The sequence below is a fragment of the Haplochromis burtoni genome, unplaced genomic scaffold (genome assembly GCF_018398535.1).
Source record: "Haplochromis burtoni strain Fernald_Lab_line unplaced genomic scaffold, NCSU_Asbu1 Contig_558, whole genome shotgun sequence".
In the NCBI taxonomy this organism is placed as follows: Eukaryota; Metazoa; Chordata; class Actinopteri; order Cichliformes; family Cichlidae; genus Haplochromis; species Haplochromis burtoni.
Genome location: NW_024582919.1, coordinates 206,983 through 229,750, shown reverse-complemented (window position 1 = coordinate 229,750; position 22,768 = coordinate 206,983). Strand labels below are relative to the sequence as shown.

At 43.3% G+C, this 22,768-nt stretch overlaps 1 protein-coding gene across 2 annotated transcripts in view; it reads right to left on the bottom strand.

Annotated features, from left to right (window-relative positions):
• The window catches only part of znrf2b (zinc and ring finger 2b), a 50,364-nt gene that overhangs the window by 3,745 nt on the left and 23,851 nt on the right, over window positions 1-22,768 (bottom strand). For both annotated transcript variants that reach the window (XR_317416.3, XM_005948134.3), the window contains exons 2-3: window positions 15,479-15,574; window positions 1,751-1,856 (exon numbers count right to left, since the gene is read on the bottom strand). Coding sequence is in view for 1 of the 2 variants with exons in the window: in XM_005948134.3 (XP_005948196.1) it covers window positions 1,751-1,856; window positions 15,479-15,574 (202 nt within the window). In the remaining variant the exon portion in view is untranslated. The remainder of the gene's footprint in view (window positions 1-1,750; window positions 1,857-15,478; window positions 15,575-22,768) is intronic.

Here is a 22,768-nt window from a genome sequence, read left to right as displayed (position 1 = left end):
CATTCCGCCACGATGCACCTCATCAAACTTTACACCTACGGCTATTTTCACTTGGTCGTGTGGTACAAAGCTTTGTTAACACTGGAACATTTACCCGTGCACCTTGTCCCTGGCATTAATAAAGTAAACCTCGTAGAGCTCATGAAGTCCATTTTGCTGCGTCTGGCGACACCTGCTGGTGTGCAGTAGTCTCGTCACATGTACATGTAGTGGACCGTGTTGGACTTGACCCACTCAGGCTACAGAAAGCACACGTGTTTCCTCTTTCAGAGCACCACAGTGGGGTCTGATGTAATGTATCGAAAATGAAAGAACAAAGCAGTTAAACACTTTCCTCCTTCAAATGATTGGAATTCAAAACATTATTATTAACTATCAGCAAACATGCCTTACATACTTACAATATCCTCATGTATTTATGTATGTAGAGCCACACTTTAAAAGGAACCAAACACCTGTGTCCAGTTCATTACAAACACAGATAGCATTCATATGAAAAACAGCTGTTGGTTAGTGAAGCCTCAAAACCTCAGGCTGACGGTTTTCACCACTGCTCTTGGTGCCTTGAAGGCTGATGCAACCCTCGCATTTCATTAGCCAATGAGTGCTCCCCGGTTTATCCTGCTTTCTGACTATAACTTACAAAATGAACCTCATGTTTTCTACAATCTGACCTCAAACTACCAGCCGAGACCATAAAGTCACCTGGGCAGTGTTTGCTGAGGTCAAACTCGGAGAAGGAGTCACCCATCGCTGGCCTTTAAAGCATTTTAGCATTCATAGGTCAGACTTGTCCATCTTTTAAATACAGTCTTTGCCTGAAACTACTGAAAGCTCAAAGGTGAAGTAATGTTCAGTGGTGTGGGTGCCGTCATATCAACGGATGTCTGTGTCTGCTGGTCTACACTTTAAGTTTGTAGCATCTCTGAAAGGGCAGCAGCCAGAAAAGGCCAGATTCATGTTCAGTTATTAAAGAAGGACTAAAATTACCACGTGGCTATAAAACTGCAGCCAAGACATGATAAAGTCTGGGGTTGATTTTAAAACAGTGAGCTGATACCAGCTGACAGGCCAGTTCAGTAAATACTGAAGGTAATATCAATAAATCCACTTTAAGCCCAATCTAGGCCCTCTGTGCAATAACGTGACAGCGCCACAGTGTGCATGACTCAAGTGCTCGTCCCTCGCTGTCAGCACGACTGTTCTTTTTAACCCTGAACCTCATTTTTGCATCAGTTTAAACTGACACTGCTGCTTCCTCTTTTTGTTATAGCCGTGTTTGCGTGCTGCTCTCATTTCATGATGAGTGACAAGAGCCACACACCACTATGCAAAACACATCCCTCCTCTGAAGCTGGCTTAGGCTTCAGCAGTCAAATCAAGTGGGTATCTTCCAAAGTTAGGAGTGCTCGCTCTTCTGTTTTACCGCCTCTCTGACTGATCTCAGCACAGGAACACTTTTAGGGAGGGAACTAAAGAGGGTTTGTTCAGTGCAGCCAGATATGAGCGTGAGACTGGAATCGGTAAGATCAATAAGAACATCCCAGCATTTCTTTGCCTAATCTTCACAAGTCGTCACTGTGATGGAAATGCAGACAGTGAAGTGGCTGAAGCAAGCTTGTATGTCCTTAAAAAGACCTCCGAACTGTGTCGCTAAGGCCACGCCTCAGCTGGGACCACTATACTCAGCTGGGACCACTATACTGCTACTGTACTATTAGATGAAAAGGAAAACAAACGAGGTTCTAACCCTTTATGGTAGATGCAGAGGCAGGGCAGGCGAGCGATGGTGTCTCCCTGTTGCAGCTCCTCCAGGCAGATGGCACATTCTCCTGCATCCCGAGGCAGGACATCCTCTGGAACACACACACACACACACACACACACACACACACACACACACACACACACACGATTGGGATTATAGGGTGACTCATAACACAACACACAGCCTCTGTTGGCAAAACAGAGCTGCAGTAAAATCTAGTGTGTTTAAACCAAAGTGACCATGTGATCTTTCTTAATTAGTGGTTGCGTGAGTGTAAAAGCAGAGACGGCGTGCAGGTTTCTGTTGTACTGTAAGTTAGTATTACAGCGCACCCACACATGTCCATACTGGTTTTGACAGTTCAACAATTATATTTACATAAAGGTCATCCTGACAAAATTGTTCAGAGATACCGACAGTGGGGACACATTTCAGTGTTTCTGTTTACTAGGTGTGCACGGTGCTATTCTTATATCTCAGTCAGGACCGTTGTGTTTTGGGAAACGCAGCTCTGTCCTTGGTCCTCCCTGTAAGAAGATCTCAGCACAGAACACAGCAGGCATCAGCGGTAATGATATTATTACTGACAGCATTGAAAGAGGTGGAGCTGGGCTGCAAAGTGGCTTGCAGATATGCAACAACTCCTGTTAGGCTAAAACGGCTTAAAAAGCCCAACCTGTGTGAGGTTTACGCAGGAGGGGATCAGCTGATATGGGCAGGCTCTGGGATCAGCTGATCTGCCGGGACTGCGTGGAGCTCGACTTCATGACCTGTTTGAACTGAAGCGTTGCCTGATTTATATAACGTACAAACGCATCGTCCATGAGATCACTCCATGTATTCCTTTAAAACTTTTAGGATCTTGACACAAGAAATACGGGAACGCAAACACATGAGAAGGGTTTTTGGTGGCAATCAGAGGCAACGTGATTAGGATGTGTGTTGCAGGCTGTTCTGGATGATCGTGATGTGTAGAGAGCTAAAGTCATACTGTTCAAGCAGCTGAAATTTCTAGATTTCCCTGAATGCAGCACGACTTTGTCAGAAGCATTTAAATCTTTATCTATCAGTGTTTCCACACTCAGTTTTGTACTGTGGGTAGGAGGCTGCCGGATAGCCTCCACCTCTGCTCAGCGCTCCTTACAGTGTGCGAGGTTACTGTGTGTGTGTTCATGCTATGAATAGCATGGGTCCGGCTCTAGAGTGGAACTCAGCATGTGCACCATTAAACCCATCACCTGCAGCAAAACACGCAGTCATTAGGATTGGCCTTATGTAACAGTGGATTAACCCACATAGGCCTGCAAAAGCCTGTTATTATGGGCAGCAGCACATGGCATCCAGCTCAGCTGAGGGCAAAAGCATCTTTAACACACTGACAGTCGGGGCGGGGCAGCCAGTCAGTGAGAGGTTTGTAATACTCATGCAGATGATGTTTGCTTCAGCTGCAGAGGGCCTCTGTCCTGCCCCATCAGTGAGGCCGCTGTCTGTCTGTGCATCCACATGTATGTTTGTCAATTCTGCATACGCACGCAAAAGAGTGTGGGCGAGCATGAGAAACTAAAATCAAAATGCTGGTAGCTGTCAGTTCTCCCTCTCAGACTCCTGGCAGATGACCTTATTGAATCAATTTGAAAATCCTAGAGGATGAGATGATGTCTTTTTGAGTTGTCGGACATCCTGCATTTTCAGAGAACTGATATTTGAACTCGTTTAGTAGATGCGACCATGGTTTCAATGTGAAAGTCCCACGTCACCTTGTTCCTAAGTTATGATGTTCACAAAGATGGTTTCCACCCAATGAGCTCACATTAATACCCCACCAGGCCTTTACAGGTGAGGGGCAAAATCTGCACACCGTGTCGAATCAAAACCAGTAATCTGTTGTTACCATGTCCCTGGGACTGTGATGCACACGACCCCAAAACAGCTGCCCTTCATGTCATATTCCATTTACTGCTGATAGAGCAGGGCGATATGACCAAAAATATTTATCACGATATACATTTGAAAATTTGTGATGACGATATAACTGACGATATAATTGACACAAAATACTTTACAACTCCACAACCTTATTAGTGCAAAAAACCATCAGTGTATTTTCACTGAAACAAGCAGCTGTTTTTTACATTAAAGTTATATAAAAACGTAACAGTGCAAACTCCTGTCTGACAGTTTAACCAAAAGGCATTTCCAGTGGAAACTGGCCGACACATCCTCAGCATAACCATGTATAATATCCACACAACTTAAAAAGAGGTTATACACACACACAATAGGGCTTGGAGCGTGATGTCACGGGGGTGGGCGTGGAAAGGATTTTGGCCCGATTCCCATTTTGGGGGTCTAAGCTAGGAGCGAAAGCATAGCCATGGTTCGTACTTGCTGTGTGCTCGGCTGCAATGTTCGATCTTACGACCGGCACGGGAATAAGGTTGGATTGTCTTTTTATGCTTTCCCAACCTGGAAGCGACATGAGGCAGCTCGTGTATCGATGTTACCAAACGAAGGCGTCCAGCCTGGAGAGCAGCTGTGAGACGAGCTGACGTGCAGCTCTCTTCCATCTCCAAATATCTGTTGGTGCTCCAGACATTTTCATTCCGGTAAGTTCTAAATATGTTCATATCACTCTTTATAGCCTATTAGTTTCATTTTCGATGCGCTCTGAGCTCATAGCAAATTAGAACAAACATCCTACTGAGTGATTTTGCAGAACTACCTTCTATTTATAGAGTTGCTAATTATTTGGCATTATTGCAGCAAACCAGCCATGAAATGGATGAAACATCGATGACTGGTTCCAGCGCTACACAAGGGACCTGCTTCAAACATACCACCATGCCAATCAGATTACTTCTTCCATGTGAGGGTGAAGAGGTGACCCTCCTGGATAAGATGGTGAAGGTTTGCTGCGTTTGGTGAACAGTGTGATAATAAAACCAGGAGAAGAATGAAACCTGCTCCTGTTAAATATTCTTAAGTCTTGTGCTGTTATTTTTTCAAAAGATACAGTAAATAAAGTAATGTTAGTAGTGGGTGATATCATGTAAACACTCATGATTTAGGTGTAAACATTTTGTCATTTGTAAACTGTAAATGACATGGATCTACACTGTAACTGATGTGATGTTCTATAAAGTGGTTTTAAATAAAAAAAAAAAGGCAAAATTATATTTAGTTTCTTTATTCAACTTTTGAAAGCGGGACTCAGTCAGACAAAGGCCCTATTTTTTTCTTCATAGTCATTTAACACGGTTGAGAAACGTCGCAGAATATACGTATGATATTTCACGGCAGCTGCACTCAGGCATACATCTAGACGCCTAAAAAACATAAGCATTATAAGCAGTGGACGAACTCCTCCACAGTAAGCAGTGTGGTGGAGTTTTTCTGTTTTTGAAGGCTCTTTGGTTCCCTGTCACTAGACAAGATGTGTTAGAGTTTGCATCGACTTTTTGGCTAGTGCTGTAGAGTCTTTGCTTAAATGGCAGGATAGACCTTTGTCTCTCCTTTGTATTGGGCAGCTGAAGAGGAGAAGTCTATCTTATGGCCAACCTCTGGCTGTATCTTGGTCACATTACCCAGCAAACCCAGTATGCAGGTTCATGTGTAACAGTCCTTGTGCCACGGATCAACACTGTTCCATCTACTTTAGACAGAAGAGCAGCGACATGGCTGCAGGTCTCTGCGACTCCGGCCATGCAGCTGCAGCGGGCGGCTTCAACCTTCCCTGTGATGCTCACAGTGACCCATGGCTGCAATGCTGGTTCATTCAGTCTTAGAGTGCAGCACCTGAAACACACACAAAGTTCATTTAAAGACAAGAACTATGAGCCAAGGCTGACACAAATGTGTTTTATCTACTTTATCATAAATGTAAAAAGTGTTTAGAAAGTTAGCACAGAATTCATTTTTCATTTCTTTATGTGTCCATCTATAGAACGCTGCAGGTTATAGTCTAAATCTGTCTGTTCTGTCAGAAACCTGCCTGCAGAAAATGAACCTAAAGTATGTAATGCAAGGATGTCATCACTGTAGAGATGGAGAAAGCATAAAGTGACAATTATGAATCACTTAATATGATAAGGAGATTCTGCAGGTCATTGATCAATATATAAAACTAAAATAAAATGTATTTTTAGTGACACAAGATACAAATATGGAAGCAAGATGTGTAATTAGGATTATTTATAATAAATATGAATAAAACATTGCAATTTCTTTAACCATAAAGAATAACTAAATGCTTCAGGACAATGTCTCATCAATGCACTGAACTCACTATGTTATCCCTCTAACAGCCTCCACATGTTCTCACTGTAATTTCCCCTCATGAATGAATTTATGCTGCACTAATGTGAATGTTTGCAGGGAAATCAAACACATTTTACACGCAGTACTCGAGCTGACTTACCTTTGTTTGAATGACCACTTGTACGCGCTGACTCCACAGACAAGGTATGAAATATGTCAGGCTACGTCAATAGCGGTTGGTCTTCAGGGTTTCTACTCCACGGCCGTATTTCATACGGGTCCACATTTCCACTGCAGCTATTTTCTGCAAGTACCGCCGCTTCGCCTCTGGACGCAATCGGTCTCTATACAGTCCATTCTCGTTTGAGCAGCTTTTAAGCATCTTGTAATCGTCGTTCCAACACAGTGTGTTTGTTTTGATTCGTAGACCCCGAAAATGCCGCCGCGCTCCCACAATGCATTGCGGCGTGACGTCAACTCCGAAGCCCTATACTGTTGAAGCACAGTACGTATCACTCCGCCTACGATAGCCGTAATGCTCCGACAATCCACCAAGCGGTGCGGCTTCGTAGCTCAGCAAAGTCGTACTGAAACATTTGACAGATTTTCGAGCGCCGTGCACATAAAATCGTTTCGAGGTCAGTAAACACAACCAGAGTTCATACATAAGGCACACGGGATTATAAGGGGCTCTGTCGACTTTCAGAAAAATCAAAGGATTGATTTTAAGTGCGCCGTATTTTCCAAACAACACGGTAATAACGACGGCCCGCTAGCATGCGCTACCAAAAATAGTGCTTTGTTGTGTGTCTGACGGACGAAAGCTAAACCAGTTCCACACCAGTGAAGCTGCAGCATTTTTACAAACCATTCGGTTCATCTGTTTCACTCAACGATCCGCTCTCGCTCTTCTCATTCGCTGCCATGCTTTTTCCACCATGTGCGTATGAAAACAAAGGCACTGCGCATGCGCGTTTTACCCATATTCTATCGCCATATTTCATTTTCTTATCGTTGCCCAACATTATACCGGTGTTACCGTGAACGGTATGATATGGCCCAGCCCTAACTGCAGACATACCCTTTGCAAAGAAGTCAAAACTTTCCTCCCAGCTCTTCCTCCTCCAGCATTAACGTCTTTAACTGCAGAACTGTCTATTGTCTTAATATTGGTTTGCACACTAGGATGAACCACAGACTGTATCTAAAGGTTGGAGGCAGCCACCGTGCTATTACCAAGGGGAAATCTCTAGAGCTAAAACATGAGCCGTCGCAGACACAGAACACAGCGCAGTTCCTTTAGTGCCACTCAAGAGCGGCTCCTAGAGAGAGTGGGTCTCCACAGGGTTAAAATGCATTAAAAAGCATTAGGGCAAAACAGCTAAAACAATACACGAAAAACACTTTAGCCTCCGAGGATAGTTTCCCCTCTAACGTGCACAAGATCCCCAGTTTGAGACTGTGAGGAAACACAAACCCAGATAAACAAGAGAGCTGTGTGAGGAAGGGCACGCAGAGTAAAATCTGTGCCAAATCAAATACGCAGATCCATCCGCCGTCAACAGAGCAGCTTTCACTGCACCTCTGAGCTGCAGCTTCTGTCTGTCGGGAGTTTAGAACGAGCAGCTAGCGACAGGGATATGTGCCAAACATAACATCACGATATTTCAGAGGATTCTCACAATAAATTTGGGTGTTATTAATTCGACAGCATAAACACAACAGGCTGCCTTGAAATATTTGACAAAAACTTAAAAACTATATATGACACATGTAACTTTTAGTGGAATAGTTTATTCAGCAGTGTATTCAAGTATGAAAATAAAAATTCTCCCTCTGTTCTTTGAATTGAAAAAGTCAGCATAAAACATAAATAGTATTACAAAATAAAATCCATCCATCTTCTTCTGCTTATCCGCACCGGGTCACGGGGGCAGCAGCCTAAGCAGAGAAGCTCAGGCCTCCCTCTCTCCAGCCACCTCCTCCAGCTTGTCCGGGGGAACACCACGGTGTTCCCAGGCCATCTCTCCAGCGTGCCCTGGGTCTGCCCCGGGGCATCCTCCCTGTGGGACCTGGAGGCATCCTAGTCAGAGGCCCGAACCACCGGTTCCTACAAAATAAAATCCACTACCGAATCTAAAATGTGTGATCCTCGGGAAAGTAGCTGGTCTCACGGTTTGAGGCGCACAGCTCCCACCTGCTGTTAATATAGTGCACAGTCAGACTGAGGTATAGTGTTCTGTTCTGTACCTGCTTTGATATCCAAAATCATTTCCCAAACAGGGAAGTAGCTGCTCTTTTGGGGTTTAAATCTTCGTCTGTAACGCTTCCAGACATATTTGCCTTCACCTTCGCAACTTAAATAACTTTGTGCTGCATGACCCACGTGAGCGCAATCCACTGCTTAATGGGGTGACGTGTTTATGCCATGAAACAGCACATGATGATAGAAGTATATGATGTGAATAATATCATATGGCCCATGCCTACGAGCACTTTCTCTGACAGCGTCATCAGTCTGTCTCACAGCAGGTTAGAAACCAGGACCGAGGTCAACGGAGCATCGCCGGCTTCAGCCAAGCCGCACCTGTCATCTTATAAACATGCAACAGCTGCTGTGCTTGTGCGTCCATGTCTCGAAGCAGCGGCACATACATTTAGGGAGCACAGGTCTGTGTGCATGTGTGTGAAAATAAATAGCAGTTCAAGGCCAAACCCCAGCGTGCAGTGACACGAGGCCTTCACCTTTACTCTGTCTCTGCTGTGCTGCTGCTTTCACAAAGACACACTCACAGCATCAGAGAACAGACTGGTTACACTATCGTTACCTGCACCTGCTCGTGTGTGTGACATAATGAAGGGTTGTCCTTGAGCGACCAAAAGCAAACAACTGAAAGGAATATAAACATGCTGATTACAGATCTTCACAGTCATGTGACTGTGTGTGAGTGTGTGGTAAGAGTGGAAAGACCTGAACGGCTTATTATTTTCAGGCTGTGATCACTGAGACAAAACCACACAGGGTAATAAGAAACATGGCAAGCTTAGCAGAGCTGCTTTGCTTTTCTTTACTTTTTGATATTTTAATGTCACAACATTAAAATATTCCCTGCTCAGGCTTTAGACCGTGCCTATCACACTGTGATCATTTTAACATCGTATAAAAATGTCATAATAGAATATCACTGCTATAGCAACACCATGCATTTACTTTCCCCTGTCGGTGCAACGAGACAAGCTTGGGCATGTCTGAAAGCAAGAGCCATGTTAGTGCCTAAAAAGGCAGCTTGTTATGACTCTATGCAGCGATCTCCTAAACGCACCAGGCGATGCCACCAGCTAACAGAAAACAGCAGTGAGCAACAACCAGGCCCCGTCTCACAGTATCCCAGTAGATCACCTCGCAGCTTCATCACCATTTTTCTGGCACCTTCCACTGGAAAAAGATCCCAGTGGAGAGATTATATATCTTATCTGGCCTGGGAATGCTTCGAGATCTCCACTTCCTGAGAGCGAGTGATCATCTGGAATACCCTGCTGCATTTTGAACCCAACTTTGGATCAATGGAAGAAGACGGGTGCATGGACGCATGGCTGTAGGAACAAAGACAGATCGTGTTCATTGTTTGCGTTCCTGCGTTAGCTGACAGTGTTCTCCATATTGCAGCAGTCTGCTCAGACAGGGACCATCACATGACTGAGAGACAGGAAGACAGAGAGGAATCAGTCCCAGCAGAACAGGAAGTGGGCTTACTCAAAGAGGAACTCAACTTGGCCTGAAAGCACTCAGCTGAAAGGGAAACACCGAGCAGTGTTGGTATGAGCTGAAATGTGTTCAGACTTAGAGAGAGAAGAAGTGAGAAACAGGCCTTTGTCAAACAAAGACATGGCATGAACACACCAGAGATGCTGCTGCACTATGCTCACTGCGCTTGATGCATGTTAAACGCCACTACTGTCAGGATCCTGAATCAGGAAATGAAAGTGGGTCATCCATGCTGTGAAACGAGTACGAGATGAGGTTTTGTTGTGTGTAAGAAGAATGCTCTTATAAAACAGACACGATCCCTGCTGCTCTCACTACACTTAGGCGTTAGGGCTGGGACAGACTTGCTCACGACCACGATGCACATGCATACAGCCAGGGCGGCAGATCACAGAACAGTCTGCGTGATTAACTTCTGATTTTGCATGAAACAAAAATAACTCAGAAGTCTCAATCAAGTCAAATCTCAGCCAAACCGATTTACTCAGGAACAAATAAAAGACTGAAAAAAGCCAAACAATAACATTTTTAAGTTATCTAAGTGACTCATATATCGTGTTTAACCTGAGTAGCGAAAGACAGCGGTGGGTTGTGTTCACAAAAATGATTTAATATGAAGGCAATAGCAGAGTGTTACAGGCATAGGCCTAAAGCATGCAGCCTGATGGGCAGTGTAGTCCGTGCTGCAGGGAGGATGGACTGTCATACCCGTGATGTGTCTGTGAGCGAGGGAGGGAGAAAAAGGAAAAGTACGAGCTGTCATCGAGCAGAAACGGGAGCTGGAAGCATGTAAATATAATAATAACCACTGCAGCCTGACGAGCCCAGCTGTAAGTAAGCTTTAAGACTCGACTGTACCGTGTTCGTGTTTTCCTCGAAACAATAAGTTGTTGAGCAGCCTTTCAACGCCTCTCTCTGTCTCTCGCTAGCAAAGTTGACCCAGACAACAAAGTAAAGCTAGTTTTCAGCTACGAGCCCGACACGAACCCGACGTATCAGCCAGAGGTCCCTTTACTACGGTTCGGAGCCGCGGACCTGTTTTATATACGCGCGGAATAGTTTTCTATACGAGATCCTGCAAAAAGTGCAGCCTTACCTAATGTCCACCTACTGTTACTCATTTATATTAAGATTTAAACATCTAGTTGGTGTTGGTGTGGAGAGTAACCTGTCATAGTAATAAATCACACAGCAATAGTACATTCATGTAGTTGTAAAAAGCATGATAATATATTAAGTAATCCAAAGTATTCAGAATACTTACTCTCATTGAGTAACGTAACGGAATACGTTACAAAATACATTTTGGGGCATGTAATCTGTAATCTGTAGTAAGTACAATAGGGCTGTGCGATATGACCAAAATCTCATATCCCGATATAAGACATCTATCGTCCCGATAACGATATAAATCACAAAAATGTAACATTTTCTGTAAATCTGTGAATCTCGGGCAGCTCGACTTGCGTGAAGTGTTTCCAGCTGCGCGTCGTGTAGCTGGAGTCGAGTGTTTTAACCGATGCATGAAACGATACATTTTTAGACATAAGTTGTAACGGCGCCGTTTTCTTTGTGAGTATTTATTACACGGCGTGCTGCGGGGAAAAGCCTGCTCTAACGTTTGAGTCTAAGGTTTATTTTTTAGCACCTGGCGGCTCTTTTTTACTTCTCATCCGTAAATAATCTGCATCTTTCACGTGATTCGGTTTATTTTGAAAAGTCTCAACAGGATCTTGAGCTTTATTGTGAAAGGTTTATGTGGAACATAAACATGCGGACACACGATGGTGTTACCGTCGTGGTTGCTAACGACAACGCATAAAAACAGGCTCTTGTCCATCTGTAGTGTGGTTTTATTAAATATAAGAGAAAGAGAGAACTTTAAGAAATTAATAATAACCACAGTGACATCAAAACATGAACAAATGTTGCCGTAAACAGTTTATTTTGCGACACCACGAAACAAACAATGTGTGAAAAAGCTGAAGCGTAAAATGAAACGATAGACGTTTTTATATCGTCATCCGATATATATCGTTATATGGAACAGCCCTACAGTATAACATTTCATTTATGCAAATCATTGCATTTTGTTTTTATTGACATTTTAAACAGCACTGGCTTTGCATCATGGGGGGGGCAGAGCCTTTTTTGTGGATTCCCATGATCCACTCCTATGGGTTTCTTTTTACTGGTATTTTTATAGTGCCTATCAACTCTTAGCTTGCATGCTTCACTACAAGCCTCATTAGTGCCTTCTATGAAGCAGTCATGAAGCCATTCAGTTCTTAAGTTGTTATTTATTTAAGAACTTTCTATCTCTAATGGATGCATTGGGGTTCGGTATTTTGCCCAAGGACTTTTTGACATAATGACAGTAAGAGCTGACCTCCGACCTCCAAGCCACATATTTCCATCGTTCCTCTTCATTTTGTATTCTGTTGCTGGGCTAACACACAGAGGCAAACACCATTCACACTGGTTGTCAAATGGTGCTATATAAAAAAACTGAAGTGAACTAGAGGTTAAGTCAGTGGTTCCCAAACCTTTTTTGCTAGGCCCCCTTTTGTTTTACAAGAAAAATGTTCTTGTGCAGGTGAAGCCAAAGGGAAGATTTGCTTCATCATATTTTCTAGTCTTTGGCTTGGAAGGAAGTTGGTTTGGAAACATATTTGGCGATGCTTCATCTCCTGCTTTGCGTTTGTGTGGGAGCCCCGTCAAAAACCTGTCCATGATGCTAGCAGTGTCCAAGCATTTTACACAACCTAATGCGTTGTTTTAATTTTCATACCGTGTCCCCCCTGCAATGGCTCTGCGCCCACCCTAGGGGGCGGGCCCCACACTTTGGGAACCTCTGGGTTAAGCGATTAAATGATCATTTAAATGTAGGCAATGCTGTTACATAAAGTGAGTTTTCATGTTTATTTTGGAACAGTAATAAGATCCTCTCAGCTCAGAAAACCAAATTAAGAAATCTATCAAAACAGATCACCATTTGCTGACAGTGGCAGCAGAGCACATCTGTCAAATCTGCAGGGAAACATGACTGCATCTCGTAGCTTCCTGTAACTTCACTGTGGGGAGTATTTTACAAGCCCATACTCATGTTTAGCAGAGGAAACAACGAAACATTTCCCCCAGCCACACTAACTGTGGCTGTGATATCCTTAAATACAGAAGAGATCTCTGCTAAATGCAAGGAGAAGCAGCCCTCAGGCAACCACAGCTATGTAGTTTGGGAAATATTACATGAAGATTATACTAAATTTCTCAGACTGCAGGAGGAAGAACCTGTTACATAAGCAGGGAGCTGACTGGCTAATTCATATAAAAGTTTTTTTAACGTTATACTGATGATCATCTTGAAGATATAATTATAAGCCTTCTGGAAGGAAGAGAGTGACGTTATTAAGCTCACATAACTTCAGTTAGGTTCTTTTAGTTATTTCAGTCTGACAGCTCTATTTTGGTTTGGTACAGTTAGTTTAATACACATTTATGTACATGATCATTAGAAGTCAAAGCAAGCATCAGGCTGCAGGAACTCTTGTTTTTTTTATCTATGGGGTGGAAAAGTGACATCTTATAAGCGGCCACCTCAGCTAGGCTTATGCACTTGAATTGTGAGAGGTAAGAAAACAGAATTCAGTTTACTGAATCTGCAGTCTACTGACATCTAGTGGTGACATTTTACGCACTGTAAATTTAAGAATCTCTGGATCTTATTCACGAGTGATGAGAAGCTAGTAGAGAGGTGCTGCATCAGCACGTGTAGCGTTCAGATAGCTGCTCTGCTCTGTGTTGGTACAGGGCATTGAAGATGATAACAGTGGGTGGATTATATTCTTAAACTTAGTTACAGCCTTTCAGAAAGACATCTACTTTGATAAAGTCTACTCTCCACCGCTGTGTAATCAATTATTGTAAATGTAAATGTTATCAGGAAATGATCAGACAGGAGAGGGTTTTCAGGAAACACTGTTAAATGTTCAGTTTCTATGCCATATGTTAAAACAAGATCTAGAGTGTGATTAAAGTGGTGGGTGGGTTCTTTTACATTTTGAGAGAAGCCAATTGAGTCTAATAACAGATTAAATGCCATGTTGAGGCTGTCATTTTTAGCATCTACATGGATGTTAAAATCACCCACAATAATTATTTTATCTGAGCTCAGAACTAAATCAGATATAAAGTCTGAGAAATCAGACAGAAACTCTGTGTAAGGCCCAGGTGGACGATAGATGATAACAAGTAAGACTGGTTTCTGAGTTTCACAGCTGGGGTGGACGAGGCTAAGCATCAGGCTTTCAAATGAATTAAAAGTCTGTCTGGTCTTTCATTAATTAATAGGCTGGTGTGAAAAATTGCTGCCACACCGCCCCCTCGGCCTGTGCTTCGAACACGAAGTTCACTTTTGTTGCTTATGGTCATTATAAGAGGCAGACAGTCAGGGCCGTGCAGAGAGGTTTAAAGGGGCGGGTGCTCAAAGTTAAAAAGGGGCACATTGAACCAGGCTGAATAACAACAACACACATTCATCAAGAATCTAATATGGGCAACAAGGCAAAGCAAACGTCGCCGATGTTTTACCTGAGCGTGCTTTGTCAGTGTCACAGTCAGAGCCACCCCTTAGTCATTATATCTGCTGTCAAAACACCGAGACGGCTGATAACGCTCAGGTCAAGGCTTTAAAAACAGGTCTTCACTGACCAGCAGGTAAAATCATGGTGCCTACTTGCATCTTCTAAAATACTCATGAGGCCATAGATCATCTATTATACTGAGCTCTAGGTAGAAACAGAATGTGGCAGAGGCTGAAAAACTGGGCTCAGCCTCAGACGTTAAACGAGGAGCTCAAACACGCACAGGGAACTTGGACGTGAGAGTCATTTAACACACAGAATCTGCTGTAACTACACAACAAACAGGCATGGTTAAACTCAGTTCAAGGTACTTTTGTCTACTTTCAGATTTCCCCTTATTTTGCCTGTATATTGAAGGTAGCCATGAGATTCTATAAAATGGCCTAAACACTCACTGCAGAGCAAATACATGTTTTGATACGACGGTTTTGTGTGCTGAAACTCCAGTGTGAAATCCAAAAGGCTGCCTGCCCAGAAATGGGATGGGTCTACTAAGAACAAGGGTGTCCAACTCCAGGCCTCGAGGGCCGGTGTCCTGCAGGTTTTAAATCTCACCCTGGGTCAACACACCTGAATCAAATGATTAGTTCATTACCAGGCCTCTGGAGAACTTCAAGACATGTTGAGGAGGTATTTAGCCATTTAAATCAGCTGTGTTGGATCAAGGACACATCTAAAACCTGCAGGACACCGGCCTCGAGGCCTGGAGTTGGACACCTTCTTAGTAGACCCATCCCATTTCTGGCAGGCAGTTTTGGATTGTCCTTGATCCAACACAGCTGATTTAAATGGCTAAATACCTCCTCAACATGTCTTGAAGTTCTCCAGAGGCCTGGTAATGAACTAATCTTTTGACTCAGGAGTGCTGACCCAGGGTGAGATTTAAAACCTGCAGGACACCGGCCCTCGAGGCCTGGAGTTGGACACCCCTGACTTAGACCCTTCATAACTGCTTGTTCTTCTTATCTAGGGGAATTTTGCATTCAGCTACAGCATACTTTCAAATGCTAGTATATGTTGTAAAGGCAATAAAGGAAGTCCTACCATTGTATGTCACTCTGGGTTTAGTTAAACACAACACAAGGTGAAGATCCATCTCATCTGAGGCCAAAAACTTGGAGCACACAGGGCACTTGAAGCCTGGAAGAGAGAAAGACACCAGCAGTGAGTAAAACATGGAAGGTGGAAGATGAGAAAAAACGAATGTGCAACAGCATTAAAGTGGCAAACACTGAGTCTTTTCTTCTCTCCTCACTCAGCACAAGTTGGTGATGTGTTGTTGCATTTCATTTCCAGTTTGCCCAGTGCTGTGAAAGAGACTGCGAACACTCTTTTTCTGCCCAGACTGGGTAGAATGCATTGCTACAGCCAGTTCTTGACTTTACTGCAAAGAAACCTGCACTAGCAGAAGATTTCACCTAATAACGCATCACCAGACACGTTTCTGCACTAGATGACCAGTGTGTTAGAGCACACTGTGATGGTCGGTGCGCCTGATTATTAGAGAGGGGGTTGTAATCTTTCAGCAGTGACATATAGTTTCATACATTTGATTTATTTCTGTGCACAGACTGCTAGTTTTCATTACATCACTGCTCCCACCCAGGATTTAGTCCAACCTAAATTATTGCACAGACATACAGACATCACTGTTAGACTTTTACAGATATTTAAAGGCCATCCTTTACAAACACAGTAATAATACTGAATTGTGGGAGTGACCTGCAAACTGCTTTGCAGGGTTTTTTTCTTGTTATTGCTTTTCAGTTGCGGTACCAGAATGCTGCAGCATCATATTGTGGATGTATGAGTGCTGTTTATCTTTCTCTGAAAACAGAAACAAAGGTTTGATAAGACTGAAGTTTCCTGGCGCGAACACTAAAGCGGTAAGCTGAGAGGAACAGAAATGCTATTTAGAGCTCAGGAGAAAAGCACAGTTACTGTAGGTGATAACTCAACAGATAAATGAGTCGCAAGAGCCACACATGTATTTCAGTAATAACCCCACTTAATAATAATAATAATAATAATAATCATAATATTGATGGAACAAAACACTATTTGAAATAGCGAGGCCAATTGTTTGTTTGAGCCATGCACCGAAGACATTTGAGTGTGAGATTAAAGGATGTACACGAGGAAAGATTTGCTTTGCGTCACTTTGTGTGATTGGGTGAATGAGGCATGTTGTATACAGTGCTTTGAGTAGAGTAGAAAAGCGCTGTATAAGAATCAGCCCATTTACGATACGAGATTGTTTAATTATTAAGTAGCCCTAAATATCTATTCTCAGTTTAAACTGTGGCTTTCACATGTGACGACGGCATTTGTAATTAAAAAGGGCAGCAAGGTGAGAGAAAAGCTAAAGCTGTGCTGGGCTTGCAGCCCTGCTCTGTTTCCCCCAGTGTGACTGTAACACCAATGGAAGTTCAACTGAAGATTGGCTAAACTTCTGTGTAATATCACATGGTACCATGAGATAAGATGGTGCAGGATCAAAGAAAGTGGTTACATGGTGGCTTGGCAAAAAGCCAAAGGCCTATTAGGAGATATATATAATTCCCCTCTTGCCCTCTTCAAGCTCGGGTCCTCTACCAGAGGCCTGGGAGTTTGGGGGTCCTGCGCAGTATCTTAGCTGTTCCTAGGACTGCGCTCTTCTGGACAGAGATCTCACATGTTATTCCAGGAATCTGCTGAAGCCCCTCGCCCAGCCTCAGGGTCACTACCCCGAGTTCTCCGATTACCACGGGGACCACTGTCACCTTCATCCTCCACATCTTCTCGGGTTCTTCTGTCAGCCCTTGGTATACAGGACTTTCCTAACTCTCTGCAGGTATTTGGTGGTTGCAGCTTTCCTAGCAGCCTGTTCGTGGTTCCCATTTGCCTGTGGGATTCCCAGGTACTTGTAGCTGTCCTCAGTGTCTGCAATGTTGCCTTCTGGTAGTTCGATCCCCTCACTTCTGCCTATCTTTCCTCGCTTTGTTACCATCCAACTACACTTCTGCAGTGTGAATGACATCCAATGCCATTGCTGTAGGTCCTAGTGGTGTGCATGCGGGAATCGATGTCTCGGGTATGGGCAGCTTGCAGGTTCCCTTAGTACTGCCTTGCTCTTGGCCTCTAGTCTCCTTCTCCGTGGGGGGTACTCCTCCTTGTGGCTGTTCATCTTGTAGCCATTCATCACTGCTGCCATAGTGTAGATCAGCTGATTAGTCTCAGTGATGGTCGCAGTAAGGATTGTCCGTGATGCTGCATTCACATCTTCTAGTAGACCTTCAGAGAGTACGTCACGTAGCCTTGGTAATTGGCTACGGAGGGTCCAGGCTTCCAGCTTCGCCATGAGCCTATCTTTCAGTACTTGTGACTTGGTACCCAATCTCGAGTGGGGGTGATATTATCACTCCCCCTAACCTGATGTCCTTGCTCCCCCTTGCTGTAGCATTTGTGTTGCCCCTCAATGATCTGAATGTTGGAACACAGTGTTTTGCGGTCGGTCTCTGGGCACAGAAGATTCCAGAGTTGATGGGATTATTTTTATGTGGTGTATACAAATGCCAGGTGACTTCTGCTGCAATCAAACTTCCCCTCTGGGACAAATAAATGTCATTTATGTGCAATATGTGAACTGTGTAGCAGTGACAGCAGTGTTTACACACAGACAGCCATGGATTCAATCACTAAATGTATTAATAAATGATTAATCAGAGACAGTTGGAGGCAGATAATTACATAAATTATGCTGCATACTGTACATCACACTCCCCACATCCAGTAATTATCCCTTTGTTCCGACGTCCATCACAATCTTGCTGTCACAATCTCAGCGGAGACAGCAAATTCTGCAGTTTCCTGTCACATTGCAGATTTCCTCCTCCACTATCCATCAGCAGTTCTGCAGCAGGGGGCAGAGTGTGACATATCACAGCCAGGTGTGTGTGTGTTTGGAGCTTCCTACAATGTTAAAATCTGTCCAAAGGATAAATGGATTAAGGCAGGCAAAAAAGAACACTGTTAGCCTGACCTCACAACACATGCACAGTGTCATCTTTTAAGACCTGCTGGCCATATGCTGACAATTAGGCATGTACAGTCTAGGTGTGTCTATCTGAAATGGAGAAATGCGGATGGATCCAGCTCTGCACGGCTCCACCGCTCATTCTGAAAAATGCTCAAAGCCCGAGCTGAGCCCTCCCTGTGAGGCTGCGATGACTCATCCGCTATTCTATATGGGCTGCTCTCTCCACTACATTAAATTGCTGCACATGTCCTCGTGCGTGTCTTTCTGAGGTCATACCTGCTGTTGGTCGCATTAAAACTCTCAAACAATATGCCTCCTAGTATGAGGCGCACACACTGAAATAATGACATGAGTGTTATTTATAACCCTGTCCGATCTGCATCTTTTACTTTCCTGTAAAGTGCTGCAGTCACCAAAGTCACATGATGTGAAACATCTGTTTCCTCCAGATAGGAAGTTTGAAATTTCTGAATTCCCCAAAACAAACCAGAAGAGAAGTAGAATTTACATATATATATGTATATATGAAAAATCATCATCATCATTCAGATAAAAGGGTGTAAAACAGCTCTAACACGTTGTTTCTGCGTGCTGCTCCTGCTTAAAGCCACAGCACAACACTGCTGTAATACGGATGCCTGTAAATGTTAGTTTGTATGCTTTTTTCTTTCACTATCGTACGATATGTTTGGGGAAACTGTTCGACTGCTTTCTCTGATGAAACCCTCAAACTTCAGCTACTTTTCCTCTTTAGTTCAAATAAGACTGGATGACTTTGATCTTGAACACCCCCCCCCCACTGTGAAATATTTTACAGTGGACCCATTAGGCTTTACCTTTTTTGTTACTTTCACAGAGGTGGATGTTCATATTAAACATGGCAACATTTCAAATAATAAAGCCAGTGTACAATAATCCCTGTGGGCTCAGGCTTCACTGTTTTTTCTACTCTTGACTCTCTGTGATGTCAGAGAGAGGATAGCCTTAATCAGCTTTGTGTATCTTCTGTTATAAAGTCCTGATCTGTTACTAGTGTTTATTTAAAAGGTTGCATTTGTCACTGTGAGGAAGCTGCTTTATATTTAAGGCAACATCAGGCTTGACAGAAAAAATGCTCAAATAACTTTAAATAAATCCACCCAAGAGTCTTTATTTTCTGAATTTGTGCATTTACCTTATTGACTTAATAGATTTGCTCTTGTGTTATCACAGCTCAGTGTTTCTCCTGTAGCTGCTCTCCCTCATGTATGTGAGGTGAAATATGCCAGGTGAGGTGAAAAACCGACCAAATGTTAAGTTACACTGGCTGCAGTTAAGGTGTTGTCAGAGCTTTGCAGTTGTGTCATTTGACTTGACCACAAACATACAGTGGTTTGCAAAAGTATTGGGCCCCCTTGAACTTTCCCACATTTTGTCACATTACAGCCACAAACATGAATCAGTTTTATTGGAATTCCAGGTGAAAGACCAACACAAAGTGGTGCACACGTGAGAAGTGGAACGAAAATCAGACATGACTCCAAACATTTTTACAAATAAATAACTGCAAAGTGGGGTGTGCGTAATTATTCAGCCCCCTGAGTCAATACTTTGTAGAACCACCTTTTGCTGCAGTTCCAGCTGCCAGTCTTTCAGGGTCTGTCTCTACCAGCTTTGCACATCTACAGACTGAAATCTTTGCCCATTCTTCTTTGAAACAGCTCCAGCTCAGTCAGATTAGATGGACAGCGTTTGTGAACAGCAGTTTTCAGATCTTGCCACAGATTCTGGATTGGATTTAGATCTGGACTTTGACTGGGCCGTTCTAACACATGGATATGTTTTGTTTTAAACCATCCCATTGTTGCCCTGGCTTTATGTTTAGGGTCGTTGTCCTGCTGGAAGCTGAACCTCCGCCCCAGTCTCAAGTCTTTTGCAGACTCCAAGAGGTTTTCTTCCAAGATTGTCCTGTATTTGGCTCCATCCATCTTCCCATCAACTCTGACCAGCTTCCCTGTCCCTGCTGAAGAGAAGCCCCCCCAGAGCATGATGCTGCCACCACCATATCTGACAGTGGGGATGGTGTCAGAGTGATGTGCAGTGTTAGTTTTCCACACATAGCGTTTTGCATTTTGGTCTCATCTGACCAGAGCAGCTTCTTCCACATGTTTGCTGTGTCCCCACATGGCTTGTGGCAAACTGCAAACGGGACTTCTTATGGTTTTCTGTTAACAATGGCTTTCTTCTTGCCACTCTTCCATAAAGGCCAACTTTGTGCAGTGCACGACTAATAGTTGTCCTATGGACAGATTCCCCCACCTGAGCTGTAGATCTCTGCAGCTCGTCCAGAGTCACCATGGGCCTCTTGGCTGCATTTCTGATCAGCGCTCTCCTTGTTCGGCCTGTGAGTTTAGGTGGACGGCCTTGTCTTGGTAGGTTTACAGTTGTGCCATACTCCTTCCATTTCTGAATGATCGCTTGAACAGTGCTCCGTGGGATGTTCAAGGCTTGGGAAAATCTTTTTGTAGCCTAAGCCTGTTAAATTTCTCAATAACTTTATCCCTGACCTGTCTGGCTGTGTTCTTTGGACTTCATGGTGTTGTTGCTCCCAATATTCTCTTAGACAACCTCTGAGGCCGTCACAGAGCAGCTGTATTTGTACTGACATTAGATTACACACAGGTGCACTCTATTTAGTCATTAGCACTCATCAGGCAACGTCTATGGTGCAACTGACTGCACTCAGACCAAAGGGGGCTGAATAATTACGCACACCCCACTTTGCAGTTATTTATTTGTAAAAAATGTTTGGAATCATGTATGTTTCGTTCCACTTCTCACGTGTGCACCACTTTGTGTTGGTCTTTCAGTGGAATTCCAATAACAATTGATTCATGTTTGTGGCTGTAATGTGACAAAATGTGGGAAAGTTCAAGGGGGCTGAATACTTTTGCAAGCCACTGTATAAAGTAAAAGCTGTTATTTTCTGCTGATCCTTATCTATTAGCTTCCTTCCCACTAACAACTGCTGTGTGACATTATGGTGGGCATTCCAGCTGTGACCCCTGAAGCTGTTGTTTTGTTTGTTGGCACAGGCCAATCAAAAAACTAAGTTTTAAGGGGAGAGAAGCTCAAACTGCTTTGTTGAGGCAGGGAATGAATTCTGCGGTTTTATTACTGTACGTGGAAATGAACTTAGTATGTCTCCTTTTATTATTTCATTATATGGACAATGCTCCTGTGGACACATTTGCAAAGAGGACATGTAAAGGCATATAACGCTACCTATGATACAACTTTCAAACTTTTATGAGCATGTATATTTGTCCAACTAACCATCTAGCACTGCACGGCTCTCTTAAGCTCACCTGCCAAAGTCTTTCAATCAGGTTGAGGTCTGGCCTTTGACTGAGCCACTGTAACACCTTGATAGCTTGTTTGTGGATCACTGTCCTGCTGCCTAACCCAGTTTGGTCAAGCTTTAGCTTTTGGACAGATGGCCTCACATTTGGGTCTAGAAAAGTTTAGCATACAGTTGATGGTCAACTCACTGACTGCAAGTTGCCCAGGTCTAAATCCTTACCCCTGCACCACCATGGTCTACACCTGGTATGAGGGCTTTGTGTTGTTTGTTGTCTCTAATTGTGACGCTCTGCCTTATAACCAAATAGCTCAACACATAAAACTCATTGGTATAAAAAGATAAAAATGTGAAATTGGGGTAATGACATTCATAGCATCCTTTCTTAGATCACCACATGTAAATATGAGCACTGGAAGTATCCTTGGGCAAGATGCTCCCTCATCCTCTCTCCAAGTTTTCTCTCAATCTTTTTCTCCAATGCATCCATCAGAGTATGAATGTGTATGAAGGTTAGCTAGAAAGGGCTTAAACAGAAAAATGAGGTAAGCTTAATAAACAGCTTTGGGTGCTCAGGTAGAGTAGGACCATATCTATGTATTTTTTTACCCAGCACCTGAGCTGACAACTGTATACAAATATCTGTAATGGTCAACAGGTTAGCCTTTTTCACTGAAATAGTTATGAGTCTCATGGTATAAAAGAAAAGGTTAAATGGCAACCAAAGTCGCAGGTTCCTGCGCTTCATAATAAAGACATAAATGGTATCTAGTGACAGAGTTTTATTTGCAGAAACACAAAAAGAATCTGCTTTCCTGACGCACATAAAGGTAAATAAATGTAAAATAAAGGGCAACCTCTCTTCACGTCACCATTCTCTGGGCTCACTGACACATCTACAAGAATAAAGCAAACAGGACTGATATTAATTAGCCTGTTAACCTGCTTAAATATTTTCAGGACACACCACTGTAAA